Source organism: Taurulus bubalis, assembly GCF_910589615.1.
Source record: "Taurulus bubalis genome assembly, chromosome: 18".
NCBI lineage: Eukaryota > Metazoa > Chordata > Actinopteri > Perciformes > Cottidae > Taurulus > Taurulus bubalis.
The window spans coordinates 12,136,325-12,155,996 of record NC_136606.1 but is presented as its reverse complement, the minus strand read 5'-3'; the positions used below and the strand labels follow the sequence as shown (position 1 = coordinate 12,155,996).

At 41.1% G+C, this 19,672-nt stretch overlaps 2 protein-coding genes across 2 annotated transcripts in view; one reads left to right on the top strand and one right to left on the bottom strand.

The window, feature by feature from the left end:
• Positions 1-19,672, bottom strand: part of oplah (5-oxoprolinase, ATP-hydrolysing) — a gene marked incomplete at its 5' end in the record, with an annotated part of 35,738 nt that overhangs the window by 4,459 nt on the left and 11,607 nt on the right. Inside the window, one exon of the mRNA XM_079234551.1 lies at positions 18,568-19,357. Coding sequence (XP_079090677.1) covers positions 19,205-19,357 — 153 coding nt within the window. The 3' untranslated portion in view covers positions 18,568-19,204. The remainder of the gene's footprint in view (positions 1-18,567; positions 19,358-19,672) is intronic.
• foxh1 (forkhead box H1) lies at positions 12,879-15,365 on the top strand (the record flags this gene model as incomplete). The annotated part of the gene is made up of 3 exons (XM_079234655.1): positions 12,879-13,355; positions 14,023-14,127; positions 14,400-15,365. 3 exons carry the CDS (start codon positions 12,879-12,881, stop codon positions 15,363-15,365), a joined length of 1,548 nt encoding a protein of 515 aa, XP_079090781.1.

Below are 19,672 nucleotides of genomic sequence, written 5' to 3'. Positions count from 1 at the left end.
TCGTCGTCCGTCTGCAACTGTGAGCAAGGAGAGAGGAGAGAAAAAGTGTGAGTGCTGTGTTACAGTATAATGTACGCACACTGCTCTCCTAATCCTGTTATCTTTAACCCCTGAGCTCCTTCCACCAACTCCCTCCTCTCCCACTCCTCTCCCGGAGGAAACCCGAGACAGTGGGACGTGTTTCATTAATGATTGACACACCCTGCAGCCCGACACACACTTTGCTGCCATTGACATACACAGGAGGGGCAAGACTAATAGAGGGATGTAGCGGAGAAGCTGTTAAATATCTGCGATGTGACGAGTTTCAGTGCAAGTATTAACCCTGGCAACCTCGCTCTCATTACCTTTTAGTTAACTTCCCAGGTAACTCACCTGGGCTCACACGCACTATGCTCTTTCCAGGCGACTCATTTATTATTTAGGCCTGGGCTTGTGAGCGCTGAGAGGAAGGTCAACTAGAGGCACTCAGGGAGATAGAGAGAGTGACTGACAAGACAGTCGTCCTGGGCCACAGAGCCTCTGCAGCAAGCGGCCAAATACCTGAGACGGTATTGGCCTTGGTATACCACGGCGCTCTGTAGATCAGCTGATGTGGGTGATTCATACTCCGCTTTGGTTTATTTCCCAATGAGGTAAAAGTAGCTTTGAGTTTGTTTTCCAAAGAATGTTTCTCAACAAATAAATAAAGTTGGTTGGACTGGTGGTTGGTGCAAACTGGGCACTGGGTAGATATTTGAATAAACCATATGGTTAGTAAATCCTTTACGAATGGTTTATAGACCAGCTATAAATCGTGTTTATCCTTTCTGTTTGGTAATAGAGGTGTTATTAATTGATGTATTCATTTACGTGTGTGGGGTTCACACTTTCTATTAAGCCAAAGTCTACAATAATAAGGGTTAATACATTTATTTTATCAGTGATTCTCTGCACGTTCCAGAGGTTGTGTGGTCACTTAATGGTGTATATCTAATTAACTAAATTGCTAGCTTAAAAAGTACATCAAGTGTCCTGCTGGATGAGGACAAACGTCTGGGAACGGGACTTTTCACAATCCAGCAACCACAAAACCTCCTCTTATTGATGGCTTATAACATATTTATAAAGCAGTATAGGAGTTATTAACCATGAATAAAACCATTAGCTACAAATTATAAACCCTTTGTAAAAATTACTAAAACATATGACACTCTGTTATTCTTCAAGCAATAAGTGCATCTGCAGCATAACAAGTATCATAAGCTACGTCTAGAACCGAGGGCTATCTCTGTTATTAACATAGAGAGACCTACCAGTCAGAGTTTCCATGAGGCCCATTTCCCAGCCAACTAAAATCTAAATAGTTCTTGCCCCGAGGACAGACAGACTTTTGTCATTTGTTCTTTTACTATGCCTTCACACTATTTTTAGGATACCTAACCTCTCAGCCTTTGTCACAAGCTACAATGTAAGGATTTCCTTAGATTGAGGTAATAAGCTTAACTCTCCTTCTTAGACTTCAGGCCACAACACGGATCATTCATTCAAACAATACACACATGAACATGTACTTGGAATGCACAGGATCAAGACAGGCTAGGTTTATTTTATAAGGCCAATAATCCATGGGGTGAGGGTTTTTTTTCTTCTTTTTCACAAGTCTTCCTCCAACAGGAAAAAAAACAGTGTCCAAAGTTCATGTTCTTGTTAAATGGTCAACAGGAAAGAAAAGAAACTCTGAAGGAACAATAATGGCGAGGCCCAGTAGCCTAATCTATTTTTGGTTTTCAACCACAGTTAACAAATGAAAAAGGAACATGATTTGTGGTATTTTAAGGGGCTTTAACGGGAGAAAGGATTGGAGAAACAGGGGAAATCCTTGCAGGAACTTAACGGCTGTATTAGTGGGGTAATACCTAACACAATCTGAAAGATCAGTGGAATAAAGATCCCAATCTTAGTTAGTATTGTGTGCCTCACAAATAAAACTCTTTTTTTTTAAAGAGTTAATACTCATAAGGCTGCATCTGACTCAAATTCCAGATGACTCAGACAGTATTAGTATCACAAAAATGTGTGTTATTAGAGTTCATGTTAAATCCAGTGAAGGCAAAATGGTGTTCATAAAGATTGGGCAATCTGCATGTTACATTACAGCTTTTTAGTTAATCTGTTGCTTTGTGCTTTTATCGATTTGTGCAAATCAGAAGCTTCAAAACGTTTTTGCAATTATTTGTTATTCCATTAACATTTCAAATGAATAGGCTATGACAAACAAGCAACATGATATGTTCTTTCAGCTTCAATTAGAGGACAGCGCATCTCTGGGGCAGGAATTATAATCATTGCAGGGTCTAGTTTGATGGCCTTGACCTGACATTGTGTGCCTGTTTTAGATTTGTAATATTATCTTCTTTTGATTTGTAACATAAATGAGAATTGTGACAATATAGCCTTCCTTCATTGGTATTCTGACATTGATAATATAAATCCTTATATTCTGCAGATATTCTCCATTACTCTTCATGCCTATTAAAGTTCAGGTCAGCGAGGTCAGTATAACACAGCTACGCAGCTGGAGTTGGTTGTGTCTATGAAAGGTCCAGTTCTCAAGGGAAGTCAGTCACATGCCTGCGCACTTCAACACTCACAACTGTTTATCAGTATGTTGACATTAGTGAAGCAGACGGGTCGTTGCACGGTCCAGTCTTGTGAGAAAAGATGAGAACACGGGATTCTCCTCCTCTTGACAGGATAGAGCCAATCAGATGTTAGGACGAGGCGAGACGAACCTGTGACGATAACCTGTGTATGAAAGGCCCCACTTCCGTTTGGGGGGCAGTTGTTCTGGACCCAACCTGCGTGTTGGCTGTACCACTCACTGCTTTTGCAATTGCAGCGCTGACTACTTTGCTTGTGATCATTTAGTAAATAAATATAGAGAACGAGAGAAGTTGTTGAACTGAGTTCTTCTGGAGGCTACACCAGGCATCCAATAATTAGCACGCATTAACCATTAACGATTAATGAGATTTCTGTGTTATAAATCTACAACTAAGTCATTCCAAAATCACAATTATGAATAAAACAGCTTGCAGTCGACGGTTTGGGCCACACACTGAGCAGTATTGTCTGCATCTAGTTTTCTTTTAGCGGCCATCACTGATCAGGTTTTTTATGACAATTAAAACGGTTTACTGTGTTTCCGCCCTGGCTCACAGCATTGTGCGTCACCTGACTGCAGGATCCTGTGCAGACTTGATCGTGCTTGTAAGGATCATAGTGTGTTCCACAAACAGAAATCCAACTTACTGCATTTCAAAATCTATGACCTGTGAAGTGATCACATAGCTTTTCTAGGATATTAATGGCAAAGACTTCTGTGTAATGTTGGATCAAAGACTTTAGTGTTCCTTTAAAAAAAGGAAAACAAAGTGAAGATGTAGTTGGTGAGAAGTTATGTACATATGAACTCATTTCTGGCCAGTGTTGAAAGCATCAGCATATTCTAAAGCACACCACCAACTAACAACAATCTTAGTCGAGATTCAATTGACAAAGTGATTCTTAATGGATCACGATAGACCTTCTAGGGTCTGTTTCAGTAAGATAAAGTAGATTATACCTGTTGATATGCTAGTGCATTAGAGGTGCGTTCATCTTTGCTGAATGGTGGTCTATAAAACATATGATGGGTCATTAGTTATGTTAGTGGCAATCTTAATTATTCATGATATTTACACATTAAGTTGGGAAAAAAAGCTGCAAAGAAACATGCACACTTCACATAAAGGCCAACTTTGACACACAAATGCAAAGTGACACAGATGCTCTCACTCTCCCACTCATTACACATTTACATGCAAACGCACACACAAACACGCACACACTCAGGGCACAGTACAATGTCTCCTGATAAGCCGTCTTGGCAGAGCGAGCTGGACAACTCAAATCTCGGCTCAAACCAATCAGTGCAGGGTATCGAGGGAATGGCGCAGAAACAGAGATTTAGACAGGACGATGTGTACTGGCTACTCCAGGTACACCGACATGAACGACACATCATGTTCCCCCGAGAACACAGATCCAAATAAATCATTATTTTATGTTCAACCATTAGGTCCATCCAATCCTACAATCCCGGCATCATCATCATCATCACAAACGTAGACTAGCTCTGCTTACAGACACTGAAGTAGAGAGTAGTATACCGCTAGCATTTGTTCATACCTGGAATAGGACTTGATTTAGATTAAACAGGCTGTAAACCAGGATTTTCACCTTCAAACAAATCCTGACACACATATTAACTTATATTAAATTACCTCTGGCTATGTTTATGGTTGTGATGCATCTCACCATAGCTAAATAACTGAGCTGAAGAGAATGGGAAGGGGGTACACGATAAGGAGAAATGAGCTACTTGGCATATTGTATTTTTACATAGCCGAATATATTGAATACGTGTATTCAAATGGAAATAACCGAATGAGCATGGGAGCCTTGTGCGTCAGTCGCCACTCCTCCTTTCTGATCTCCGTCTGTGTAAACCAGAACTTAACACAAGTGTTTGCATCAAACGTGCCATGTGTTCTTATTTTTAAATTGACCCTCTCTTAACTATAACCTTTCAGTTCAGTGTATACGCTTTAGAGCCTGAAAGTGGAGAGAACTCTGAAACTAGCCTCGTGGGGTTGGAGTTGTGGGCCATCATTTGGAAGGAACTAAACAAAGTAAAAGCCAGGGTGTGGTAAAAAAAACAAACGCTTCATGATCCTCTCAGCATGAGATTGTTGTCTTGCTCTGACTGACCAGCAGCTCAGGCAGTCTCAGCCTGCTGACTGGCACTAATCAACCTGCTGTCTCTCACTTACCAGCAGCCAAAAAGTAGCAAGAACGGACGATTAAAAGCTTCTGGGTACGTTCAGGTACGTCAAGGTCAAAAGTAGAGAACACAATGTCATGTAAGGCTGAACGATTTTGAAATAAATATCTAATTGCGATTTGTTTGTGGCTGATTATGTCTCGCAATATTAGAAAGGATGATCATCTTTACATTACTATTCTCATTTTCATTGAGAAAACATATTTAAATGAATATGGTTGGTATATGGTTGGATGTTTGCGAGGAATTTCTTATGTCTTTAAATCAGAAGCACAACAATATTCAATTTAAAAATGGTAATTTCCCACATTTTGCCTTAAACATATATTGTGCCTCCTGCGATTTGAAAATTGCATTCGCCTATATTGTGATTCAGAAACAAATTTGAGTAATTGTGCAGCCCTAGTAAACACAGAGAAATTCTTCATGAATTAGGACAAAATGGCTATTACTACACCAACAACCAACAAGTTTAATATTAACAAAAAGTAGTTAAATCAATTTGATATTGAATGGAAATAAACACAGTAAAAATGAACACCAACTTTTCTGTGATGTTGTGATCTTACCTCATTCATCTCTCTGGGTCTTTTAAATGAATCTCAGTCTACATCCTAACAGGTCGATTGAGAACTTGTGATGCAGCGACTTGACTTAAGGAAGCGTCCCATTAGTTGGTTTTATAAATTAAGCCCCCGTATACATGCAGAATGGGGAATTTGTTGGTGGGTAAACCGTGTGATAGCCTTGTGATTCTGAGTCAGGCAGAGCCCAGACAGACGGGAAAAGACATGGTGAGATCACGGATATTTTACTAACTCTGGCACACATGCACACACACCAAGAAATACAACTAAACATCCTGTGTGTTTGGAAAATTGTCCCTGCATCAATCTGACATTTGTCTACTTTTTCCATGTAGTGACCTAACAGGAAGGGCCGTCTACACCTGCTGATGAACATACGCTTTCATTCAACAACTGGAATGAATAGACCAGTATGAATACACACACACACACACACACACACACACACACACACACACACACACACACACACACACACACACACACACACACACACACACACAGTGGGTGGCACCTATGTGTAAAACGCTTGCGACTGAACTTACAAGAACACAAGAGAACACACAGCTAAAACTCCTGCTCAGCCTTAAATCGGGCTCCACTGGAAATAGGCCATCAGCGGTATGTGCATCATTCATGGTGTGCCATCACAGAATGACATTGCTCAGCTGTTGTGTACTACCACTAGCCCGGTGTGAGATTTGATGTGACCTGCGGCACCATCCTGTTGGTTGGGGCAAACAATGCTGAGTCAATGCAGCTTGACGCTTCGTGACCGATCCCGCATGCCATCTGAACCAATGCCAGGTGTACTGAACTGCCTGCCTAATAATCAGAAAGGTTGTTTTGAACCGTTACTGTGCAACTTAAAAAAATAAAAGGAAGTGGCACTTATATTATTAGCTGTTGTTGGAACAAAAGCATTTGAAGAAGACACCTTGGGCTCTGGGGCGTTTCTTTGCTACTTTCGGACATTTTAGAGACCGAAACTATAATTAATTAATTAAAAAATAGACAAAATCTGCACAGCTGCAACTCTCCTGGGAAGGACAGAATGTGAATGACTGCAAAAGAGAGTGGGAGGGGGATCTACTTGAGAAGAGATGGGCACACTGGGCCTGTCATGTGTTATGGTTTGAGCTGCTCCATATAGTCACTCAGAAATGCCAGTAATGCCACAGAGAAGCCAGAGTAGAGAGAGAGAGAGAGCAAGTGGCCATGGGGAAAACAAACGAGACAGTATGCATTTGTGGTGGAGATATATATGAGATTCTGAGATGTGTTGACAAACAGACAAAGGGTCACGGCTTTTTCTGGAGGACAGGATATGGAAGGATGTGGAGGAAAGAATGTGAGGGAGATGCAGCAGGGTATGAGGAGGAAGGATGGGGAGGAGGCAGACAGACTAGCCTACTTTTAACTCCTCCGACAGCTCCGAAGCAGGAAGTAGTAGTCGTCATGCAGGCACAGAGGTGGAGAGGATATTAGGCATAAAGAATATTTAAATGGGGCCCACGGGATGAGATGATGTACATGACATCCACCTGCAGAATATCTCACATTTAGACATACCCTCGTGGTGGTAAAGAAATGCCTCAGTAAGAACAGATGAGGGGGAGTTATGCACCAGAGAAGGAATGTAACAGAGGGACAAACTTTAGCAAATACGGTTTGACCTTTAAAGACTTGCTCTGGTCATTTTACTTGTTAAAATAATCAAAGAAAATAACTATATTAGGATGTCAAAGAAATGTTTTTATAATGATTATCAAGTCACTCACTGGGTTCAGGTCTTCATCCTTCCACAGTATCTAACAAATCCACAATGGCGGATGCACACCTGGATCTAAATTTAGTGTAAGATCACAAAGGTTAAGATCCTTCTAGATCTTTGACACCATGCAAGACTGTGTGTGTGTGTGTGTGTGTGTGTGTGTGTGTGTGTGTGTGTGTGTGTGTGTGTGCGTGTGCGTGTGTGTGTGTGCATGCATGCATAAGAGGCCTACAAGTTAATCTTGGCTATATTGTGAAACCTGCAAATATTTGACCATACATACCAAGGAAGTGCTATTGAAACAGAACTTTGACCACACTTGTGACCAAAACCATGCAGTCAGTGATCATCAGAGAGAAAACAAACACCAAAACATAACATAACATTGGCCAATTATGTTTGAGTTCAATCGATTATATGAACCAAAGATATTGAGTTTACCGTCATACAGTATTATGACAAAGAAGGAGCAGCCAAACTTCACAAACAGATAATGACAAATTACTGTAACTATTAACTGCTTATCAACATAAATATACTTGTATTATTAAATTACTTGATTAGGTCTGATCAAATAATAGTGTTTCACCTCTAAAGAAGTTGGCACAAGAACGATTGATGTACAATCGCAACACAAAAAATTGCAATAACAGGACTGGAGCACTGGATGGGATTGGACCCATTTGACATTGAACTATGAGCTGCAGCTCGTACTATACAAGTTATACAGATGTCCCTGATAGTAATAATAATAAGAATAATAATAACACTAATGAGACTTTGCACTTAGCTAACGTTAGATATTAATTACTAAGCGTAAAGGAAAACTACCTGTAACTTTTTACTTTAACAGTTACAGTTGGTACAATCTCTGTAAATGGCCATAAAAGTAAAAAAGCAACACCGGACTGTTGGCTCCGGTCTCGTCCGGTGCGAGTGGAGGATTAACCGCGAGCAGCAGATTAGCTGCCGCTCACCTCCTGAGCGGTGCGCAGACGGGCTCAACAGGTGGCTAGTCTGACAGGTGAGGTAAACAGTTCATTTAAGCTACCTGCTTTAATTCCCCCGCGGCCAGGTGCGGGTAAAAGTTCACATTGGAGAGTCCATCCAAACTGGGAGACTGCGGCTGTTAAACTAAAGGGTCGAGGAAGCCGGTTGAGCAGCGACACAAGCCGGTTGTCTGAGATGTTGTGTCACGCTAACGTTACCTTAGCCTCGGGCTAGCTCACCGAGCAGCTAACCAAACTTACACGACACCCACAGGTGACTGAGTTACGGGTTCACCTAGCGCCGGTTGACAATTTAGTTTTGACTGACGCACGTGCAACTGAGCAGGTCGTACAATGTCGACGTGAACAAATGACAGACAACAATGTGTCGCCACCCTTACCTGTCAGCCGCGGCTCCTGTGCGGGACTGCCGCTGTGTAACTGAATCAGCTGCTGTCCCCTTTGCGCCAGCCTGCCCTCCAGGAGAAATGAATGCTTCACCATAACAACCGGACCTGCGCGCTCTCTCTCTCTCTCTCTCTCTCTCTCCTCCTCCTCCCTGCAGGACGCACTCTCCACCAGGGGGCGACAAAGGAATTCAGAAATGTCAATGAAGCGTCCACTCAGTCCAGTCATTACACGTTGTTTCTATAGTACTTCTCAACACCAGAGTTAGATGGTGCTTCACAGTTGCATGAAATAGACAACGCCAACGATTTCAGGGAATGGCCAAACATAGAAAATAAAATAAAAATTATAAAAAAGGCCGGCCTACACAGGGTTTTCAGAATCATAATCAGATTCAGAATTAGAATCATAATCAGAACTGTTTATTGCCAAGTACGTTCCAAGGAATTTGACTTGGAGAAAGGTCCATAACAATGAACAAAAACTAAAAACACAGAGCAATACCATGAGACATAATTGAAAAATATTAAAAAAGTATAATTAAAAATATGGTAAAAAAAACAAATAGCCCCACAATTATCCGATCCGATATGTATAATAGACCCAAACCATATAACCAAGTAAATTGCTGCATCACTAAATAAGTAAAAGATATAGAAAGCAGTAGTCAAGATGAAAGAAAAATAAGATGTGAAGTTGCTCGACTCTTAAGGGGAGGGAGCAATGGTTTGACTCGGGCAAATATAAATACTGATGAATACACTCAATGTGCTGGCGCTGAGTTATGGATAAAAAAAACAACTGAATGTTTTACGTGAGCCGTCACTGGTCCAGAACCAGGGGTGAGACTGTGGATCCCTTTTCCCTTTCCGCATCCCAGATGGAGCATTGCAACCATATCCAACAATGTAGCACGTTGCTGCAGTATTACACCTGGCATGTAGGTATTTAAAAGAAAGTCTTAGTGTGACAGAATAATATAATATAAATATTAGACACGGCTGTCTAAATACACTTATCAAATACAATTATCAGACACTACAGGACATGCCACTTTGGTGCAAGGAAGTAATGTAATGGATAATGTGAGAAGGAGAAGAAGACCATTTCTGATGCATGTTTTGAAATAGTACTATAGCCTACATAATGTTAAATTGAAAGTAGCTGTACTACTGGAAATTGTGGTACAACAAAAACCTATTTCCTAAGTTATACAGATGCACATGAAGAAAGAGAACAAACAGTTAAGAGTGACATGCCATAGTGCAAAAGCAGCCGGGCCTTGTTTATTAAGAAGAATGCCATGGGTGTGTTTGTGTGCATAAACATGTGTTTGTCACAGAGTTCATGTCAGCGAGAGATGTATCTTTGGTTTGACAAACATGAATGTGCTTTAGTCTTTTCACAATTCTCTGTCAGGGTGTATTTGCCCTCTTGGTGATACTTTTACTTGACAATGTTCTCCCCACAAGCCTGAACACATGCGCCCGTAAAATCCCCATAAAATAAACATAAATTTAACAAAGACAATCAACCTTACAGTGGTACAATTCTGAAGTAGTTGGATTGTCTACTTTCCAAATCGAAAGGTAGCATCATCAGAATCAGCTGCCAGTATCTAGACGCAGATAGACAGTGATGATGACCCTTAGATCTACTGATTTAAAAAAATATATATTTTGGTGTATATTACAATACTTTGTCAACCTGCACACCACTAGAGGCCTTTGTCCAGAGACTACAGAAGCTTCTAGTTATATACCTGGTGCAATAAATGTGTTGTGCATTGTCCCTGTTAAATAAACAACAGAATCAAACTAAATGATAGTAAAACAGAGGGGTAAATAAGACTCTTGAAGTCCTGAAGCTGTGACCGCACAATAAAAACTTCCTCTCACTTTCTTGGTCTCTTTCACAAAGAGCTAGACTTCGTTCCTCCTCTCCATCTCAGTTTCAGGACGCATCCCAGGCCGGCTTAGGAGGGATTTGTCCAGACACAATCAGTCTATGTGAACAGCCTTGTCTTGGATGCTATCCTATTCATATGCTTTCCCATTCTTCTCACTAATCCTCACTAACATATTAACTGGCACTCTGGTAGACAGGAAGAGACAGCTTGACAGTTTGTATTTAAATCAGTCCTTTAAATTGGGTACAAACATTGTGTGTGAGGTTTGCCCGTACATGTGGAACTGTCCAGCTCACTAAAAGAAAGAACATTCTCAATCGAACAGAGCAGGCTGAGTTTGGTGAAACCACTAGAGGGGGACAAACTTTCTGTCAATGCAACGGAGTTTGTGGCAACCACAGAAGAAAATCACTGATGCAAATTGCAACAGGTGAAGGAAGTTTGTTGCTCACCATGTCCGGGAAGCCATCTGACCTGGATAACAGGTTCAAACATTTTGGGTTTTACTGCACAAATTACAAAAGCTACAAATCCACGTGGTAAGTTTTTCACACGGGGCAATTAATTATGAAAACAATGCTTCTGTGCAAGACAACTACAGTAAAATATCTCCTTTATTTCTGCAATCACCCCATATACAGGGTCTAATCCATTTGGCCTGTGAATTGCAAAGTTACATTTAAATAATGGAGTGGTCAGGTGCTATTTGGTGTCATTTAAATTGAAGGGGATTCAATTCTGGTTGGTAGCACACAAAATGCAGATTAATTGACACTTAATTATGGATTTGGACGCACGGTTAAATTTTGTCATACCAGTTAGAAAACGTCTTACAATGTGAAAATCGACTTGTTTACAATTCTTTTTTCTTTTGTTTCTCTGTCTTTCTGGTGACAAATCTTGATGGCAAATTAATCTGATTCAGGAGTTGCCTTGCTGCATCTGGTCGGATGTTATATCAATTATTGAAATAAAAATACCCAGTAAATGAACCTACAGCTCAACGTCAGATACTGATGCGTAACACTAGAAAAGCGCTGTAGTTTGTGGTTTCTTGGATTGAGTGGAGCAGTTTTAGTTTCAGAGATTTCTTGAGGCAACACGATTGCTCCTGTTTAAGGTGTGAATGGTCGACCCAACAACGACACTTAGCAGCTTGTAAGCGCCAGAAAACCCACAAATGGTGTTGAACGGCGCCCGTATTTCCTCACATGCTAAGCAGCTCTTTTGGGCAGGAACAGTCTCCAGTTTGCCAACGGGGTTCCTCCTAATCCAACTTGTTTTCACTGTCTTGCTGGGAAGAAAGCTTTTGCACATTAGCACTACGTTAACATGAACAAAAGACATGCATTCCCGAAACTTAGTCTTTCAACACTGAATGGCATCCTGCATAGTCACAGGGAGACCCTACTGTGCGCAAAACACCCCCCGAATATTGCGCACTATCAGAGCACCAGCATAATGTCTCCAAATAATGTATCTAACTAATTACGATTTGTACATTATCTTCAAAATAGAAAAGCAATTTTGTGCAGTTTAACATTGCTCTCTAGATTAAGGCTAATCTGGATCAATAACAATTTGACAATTTTCAATGTGTTCCTCCCAATCTGAATGAAAGGTCTTCTACTGATTCAAATATTTACATCAATTTGATACAGCCTGTTGAAATTAATGATTGTTAAGACGTTTGTATATTAGCCATTCCCTTTGTATATTGCTCACCAAAAACTGTTGATTGCACGTAAGCCTCAATCGAAATTCTCTCTCTAGTACCCCACCCCTTCCCCCACCAGGTTTTACTTGTCCCCTCTGCCCAAGTGTCACTCACTCTCGATAGAAAGGTCTTTATGGTTTGAAATAGCCTTCACAATATGATCTATGGGTTAAATGTATAGCTACTAAGATGAAGATATTGCTCTTGTTAAATACATGTAATTGTTTTAAGTGTATTGCCTCAACCAAATACGCATATACTACTGTATGGCCCTTGTGCGTAAATCTTCTAAGGACTGATTCCAAAGCAAACTCTGAATCTCTGTGTTGTAAGTGCATGTTGATATTATCATAAGGGTTATTTACAGGTTTACTGTCTTTCTCTCGCCCCTCCTTGTACACAGACCCTCCCCAGCCCCCCGGGGCGATCAGTCATTCTGCTCTCAGATAACGCGTCATTCCCCCCCTCGATTACGCAGCGGGATTTACATGAAACTGTTAATTGTTTGCTCTTCAAATAGAGTCAGCCTGGAGCCAGCAGTCTGCCAGAAGACTCTTTGACCTCCCTCCCCCTCTCCGTGCTCCTGTCCGAACGTGCGGGGCCGATCTTCCCCTCCGGCTGATCAGCATGACAAAGCACTGGCCGGAGCAGTTTGCCCTCTTGGCACCACCCGCACTGTCCCACCTTGGAGAACATCGCGGCCATCAACTTGACTTCCAGCGTAATGCGCAGCAGAGTTTCCCTGCCAGCGGTGTAGCGAGGAGCTCCACAGCCCAAAATTGGCCTCAACACCTGGCTCAGATTGCTCCCCAGCAGTTGTCGCGCCTGGAGAAACCCACAGCGGGCCACGAACATCTCACCAGTGACACGGAATTCATGGATGCAGTCGTTGCAGCGGGCTCATCATACCAGAGTCCTCAAGATGCCAACTTCAAGCAGGAATGTATTACCCAGGACTCGTGGAACAGTGAACGGGAGAAGAGTAGCACCAGCGGGGGGAAGAAAAAGAACTATCAGCGGTATCCAAAGCCCCCGTACTCCTACCTCGCTATGATTGCGATGGTCATCCAAAGGTCCACAGAGAAGAAACTGACCTTATGCGAGGTAAGAACACTATTACATTGCACACATATTTATGTGTTTGCGGGCCCAGTGCGCGAGGCAATTTGGGTAGAGGTTGTGTTTTACGCACGGTGCTTATTAAGCTCATTTTTTATTTTCGCAGTATTTAATTGAAATAAATAAAAAAAATATATAAACTGTAGTATATTTCTATGATGAAATACTACTCTGTAGTATATTTATATCAGGACAGTATTTAAAATCCGATGGCGGCTCACATTTTTCTATTTAATAGATCGATATCACACTGACAGATCATTTACAGTTCATAAAGTGACACAAAACAGCAGCCTCTTGGTGACACTTGAGTGACTCTCGCCCCGACCATTCTTGGTTTGCCATGATAAGGTCAGACTGCAGTGAAACCAGACACTAATCGTTATCAGGAAAGTGATAGCAAGGTGATATACAGTGCGTGGTAAAAGCACAGTTCCAAGTACTGAAGTTGTTCCAAAAGTATACAACTTTAATGTGTACATCATTAACTTCTTGTCTTGTTTTTTTAATTTGTTTAGTTTTAGTAATGTTATCAGTCATCAGTGTGTATTTAGATAGCATTTGCCTCATTGCTTAGCAAACTGAAAGACAGTGAAGACGAGCATCTTCTTCAGACCGCCAGACTGACATTTTTGTTTTATTTTATTTCTAGATTCTCAAGGAGATCAGTAGTCTCTTCCCATTCTTCAAAGGAAACTACAAAGGCTGGCGGGATTCTGTGCGACACAACCTCTCCTCTTATGACTGCTTTGTGAAGGTATGTTAAAACTGTTGAAGTATTCCATGTGTTTAGATCCCTATTTAGTCTCATCAGTGGGCTTGATAAACAAAATACAGGCTTAACATTTGCATTGACCTGTCCTGAGCTTTGTTTGTATGAATACGCTCCGAGGGCTTTAGATTGAACCTTCAAACCAGTCTCAAGATTTTATCCACTGTTATTGTGATGGTTAACAGTGAAACTATGTCAGTCCTGCCCGACTAGATTGTCAGACTAAGTGCCTCTCTCCACCCTCCCTCAACTTGTAGGTGCTGAAGGACCCAGGGAAGCCTCAGGGCAAAGGCAACTTCTGGGCAGTGGAGTTGAGTCGAGTTCCTCTGGAGCTCCTCAAGCGGCAAAACACAGCTGTTTCGCGCCAGGATGAGACAATCTTTGCCCAGGATCTGGCCCCTTATATCTTGCAAGGACACCAGCCAGAATCGGAGCCCCCGCCGGCCCTCGTCACCACCCTACCAGCCATGTGCTCAAAAAACCCCTCCCCACCACAGGAGGACTTGTTCCGACCCAAGCTGGACTCCTCCTTCGCCATCGACTCTCTGCTACACAGTCTGCGACAGCCTAGTCCCTCTGGGGAAGTGGATCCGTCTACCAGAGACTGCTGGGGCAAAGGGGAGCGACCTCGGTCTTCACCGCCTCCTCGACCTCGCTACGCCTCCTCTGCCCGGAGTGCCTCGGCCAGCTCTGCCAGCCCAGCCTCCACCTCCTCATCGGATGAGGAATGGAAAGGCACGTCCCTGTCTGGGAAGCGTGTTCCTCTTGATGGGGAAGCTGGGTCAGATGGTTACGAGGACTACAGAGCGCCACTGCACAAGTCAGCCCGGAGGGAGACGGTTGCACCTCCATGGGAGCTCCCTACCTCCTATGCCAAGTATGCACCCCCCAATGCTGTTGCCCCACCCAGCATACGCTTTAACGGAGGTCCTCTAATGCCGCTGCATGGCGGACTTCCCCTTTACGGCTATGGGAGCTCTCCTGTAGCACCTGGCCACTTCTTAGGGCATGCCTACTGGCCCATACTCCCCAGTGGACGAGTTTCTGTCCAAGCCCCTCCCCTCATTATGGACCTGGACAACATGTTGCAAGCTGTGCCTCCGAATAAGAGTGTGTTTGACGTGTTAGTACCAACCAATCATAACTCTCACCCACATCATCAACCACCCAGTCAGTACACACTACCGAATGGCCCTCCCCTAAACAGGTATCCTCAGTACTGACTGACTCTGAAATAGTGACTTGTTTCCTCAGACTGAGCCACACTGTCACTCAAATCCCACTTTGATGCAGGACAGGAGGTTATTATTAAACATATTAATGTTAATAACAAGATGAAAAGTCTGTGTTTTTCTTTTTTAAGGACACGATTTTCAAAAGCAAAGACCTTCCTCATCAGTGTATGGAGTATTATTAACTGGTTTCATAACAATCTACCTCAGGCTTTCAGAGAAATGCAGTGTGTATTACTGCTGGCTCTTTGCACTGTCAATCGTATTTGCACTGTATATTGTCATACATTTGCTTTCTTACACAACTTGCTTTTGCATGTTGTCTTCCTATTGTGACGGCTGAATGTATTGTTGGATTCAATCTTGAATTGTATAGTCATGTAAAAAACAAAGCAATAAGCTCAATGGTTGATGGAACATACAGTATATTTGAGCAAAGATGTATTAAATGCAATATATTTCCTTTCGGTGTATCCTCCACTTTAAACAGAATATAGAAATGTTCGGTGAATAACTAGTATCATTTGATTGAAAATATGTTTTGGGTCTCTGTCAGGGTGTGTCTGTGTGCACGGATCAATGTGTACACACACACCTGTGTTATTTGTGAGTTTGTTTGTTCAGATGGTTAAATATACAGGACCAGCCATTTACCGTAATGTTGTTCCTGTCTTTAAACTTCAGTACGTCTGGACTGTGCATTGGTCCTATTCAGCTACAACAGCAGATTAACCTGATACATAGTAATAGTCTATCTGTGTTTGACTGTTTTTTTTACATTACAAAACCAATCCAGGATGCTGCATGTCGTCAGGACACTGGAGACAATCAACCAGGATCTACCTCAGGTTTTAAATGAGTTTCTTGTGGACTTTGCGCTGACGGTTGTTTGCACTATTTGATGTCATTATTATCGTCTTCTGAAGGAAATTGCTTTTAAATGTCTGCCTATACCTCGTAAGGTGAAAGTTCTGTTCGTTTTTTGTCATTTTCCTGTGGTCTTGTTGAAGGCTTGTACGATACTGAGCCGGAGTGAAAACAGCTCAGAGGTTTAAGTATCAAAAGAGGCTTACAATATTGAACAGGGTATGAAATAAAATGTATATTTTGGGCTGCTCAGTATTGTATATGGCAATAAGTCAGCTAAAACTAAAGAACAACTTTATTTTTTTTTTATACTGTGCATTTGTAAATGTTGGATTCCACTTTATAAGTGTACCATTTCGATGTTACTCTGTTTTCATGTTTGTTCAGATGGTCGGTTTATTTGCTCGACCGTCTGTGTATTTAAAGCTGGATGTTAGTAGTTCTGCACGACTACAACTCGACTAACAGCCGTCTTCATTTTACTATAACTCTGTAGATCTAGTGAAGTCCAGGATTTCTGGGTTCAGTGTAAAATAATAGGCCCTCTTTGTTGTACTGTTGGTAGCAGTTTAGAATTGAACCATTTTCACATGAGCTGTGCTGTGACATCAAGGAAACTGACCTGGCCTGGAATAGTTCCATCAATTAAAACCCATTTAGTTCTTTGAAATCAGATGCATCTTTTCCCTTGGAAATACATATACAAAGAAACGTACAATATCATATAAAACCCCCTGAAAAGCACCAATGCTTAAGCACCCATGCTTAACTTTTTTTTTTGTTAAATGTATATTTATCAAAAGTGAAAGCAAATAATGCAGAAAAAAATTCTAAATAATATTGTCAATTACCTAAAACTCCATCTGTCAACTGCAGTGGAGTGAAAAGGATTTACAATACATTTATTTAGCTCAAGCTATTAGCGTTCCCTCTGAAGTGTAGTGAAATGGAAGTAAAAAGTCACAAGACACATTGCTTTGAGGTATAACTGCATGTTTAAAAAGATTATTTCAGTTCAGTCTTCCACAGAAATAAATGTTTTAATTGCTTATTTGCACTCTTTGTTGCTATATATATATATAGTGTGTGTGTGTTTACCGTACTAGCTAATAGCTGCACCCCAATTTCCCTGTTTTCATGTCCTTTAAAATCCTTAACTTGATAGTTATATATAACCTTACTAATATATGTGTGTGTATATATATATATATATGTATATATATACGTGTGTATGTATGTATATATATATATATATAATATATATGTGTATGTATATATATGTATATATATACATATATATATATAAATAAATGTGCTATTTGAATACCAACGGTATATTTTGTGGATGCTGTGTTGCCATTCTGTGTTTCACAGATATATTTAATTCCACGAATAAGAACTTTCTCTTGATTGGTGCTTGTTTTCTCTCACACAGTCTCACATTCTCCCATAATTAGAGTATAAATCCCCATAACCTAAAGCTGACTATCAGATGAAGATGGAGATTGTCCCAGGCAGCAGGGGTGAGTCTCAAATCCTCTCAGGATGATAGATTGTTTTACTGCAGGAATTGTGATCTCTAAAAGAAGGAAAACTAACTTTGATCCACAGTGCATGGCATCTCTAATAGAGTTTCCCGCACACAGACATGCACACAATGCCAGCTGATTTACATCAACAGTCCGGCAGCCATCAGCCTCCTGCTGCTTTCCACTGCTGTGGTCACTATCTCTTTATCTGCTGCCTACGCATGCCTGCACTCCCTCGCCATCCTTCCTGCTCTCCTCCCTGATCATTCCAGACCGAAAGATGGGAGGAGGGGGACACCACTTAAACAGAGACAGTCCCCCTCCCCCAAACACACGACCACTCTGGGTTGCATCTCAACACTCCCCCTCATGAATTTATATGTATGACTGGCAGCCACAATGGACCTTGGTGGTTGGTTGTGTGCATTTTAACTTTTTTAATTTGAAGTCCCCGCCCAATAATAAGTATCATTTGAAGAAATATCCTTGAATGAGCCAAATTAATGATGAACAACTTGACCAAACATCCCTTCAACAAAGAACTAAAAGTAAAAAGAGTGACATTATTTATGTAACTCATCTGGTATATGGTCGACGGAGCACACCATAGGGACGACATCACAACCGCTACATTGTGCATTTCCCAATACGATTTGATCAATCTTTCCAAGCACTTCAGAGTTTCTACTCTCGGAACACATTTCACAAGTGACACTATTATTTTCTTGAAAATAAATAAAAAGACGACAATCTAAAAAGTACAAATGTGGTTTATTTGTCTGTCCTGTTAAAATAACAGAATAACAATAACCACATCGTGACTTTGTGGTGTTAGATAAGTGGTTGTTCCAGTTAAAACACATCAGCAGCTGCTTCACAAGTTTGGCTTCTCTCTTGCATTAGATGTGATTTCATTCATTTAGGAGCATTTCAGTCTGAACAAATACACACTGTCTTACCTTCCATGGCAAATGTGTTGTCACCATGAAATTAAATGTTTACTGGGATGTGTATTATCATAATGTGACTATAAAATTTGCTTAAGGCTACTCAGTTTGAATGTCTTTTTTATGACGAGGAAAATCTAACAGTTGGAATGTTACATTTAACTGAGCAACACATCTTATTTGTCCATGACACAAATCTGATTAATGCTATCAGTCTTTTAAATATACAGTATGTTAGCACACAGATTCTGCTAAACAGTGTTATTGTAATACTCTCTGTTCTAGTGATGTTGACTTTAATGATAGTTGTTGGTACAAGTCGAAGCTCGTTACCACTTTTTCCTCGATCTTTTTAAAGAATGTACCCATCTTTGACAAAGAGCCCTCTTCCATCTCTCCCTCTGCTGGAGTTTCTGTTATTTGCCCACTTCATTCCTTCTTCTCCTCTTCTGGCTCGTCTGGCAGCTCTCCCTCTCCTTCTTTATTTTCACACACCCTCTTGTGCCATTCGGTATTCAAAGACACTGCCTCTCTCGGGGAAAGACTCATTCAGGCGCCTGCGCTTGGTCTGGGGTCGTCTGTTTGTGTCCTCCTCTCCTCCGTAACCCCCTCCTCCTGGGGTGTAGAGGCAGAACATGTCCTGTAGGGGGAGACACACAGTGGATTCAGCTGACTTCAGTTTATACCAACAGTTATAAATGTATAGGGTTAACCAGTGTGTATTCTGATTACTTTCAGTAGCTTGACCATATTTTAAATATAAAGCTGTACTATTTATTAGCTAACTGTTTAATAACAGAAGAGGTAATTCATCACTTGATTGTTTCATTTAAGAAGTCATCTTAAAATAAGATAAGATAAGATAATCCTTTATTAGTCCCGTAGTGGGGAAATTGCAGAAGTTTGCTTGCAGTTATATTAGAATAATTATAATGTAAATAACATGTATCTTGGA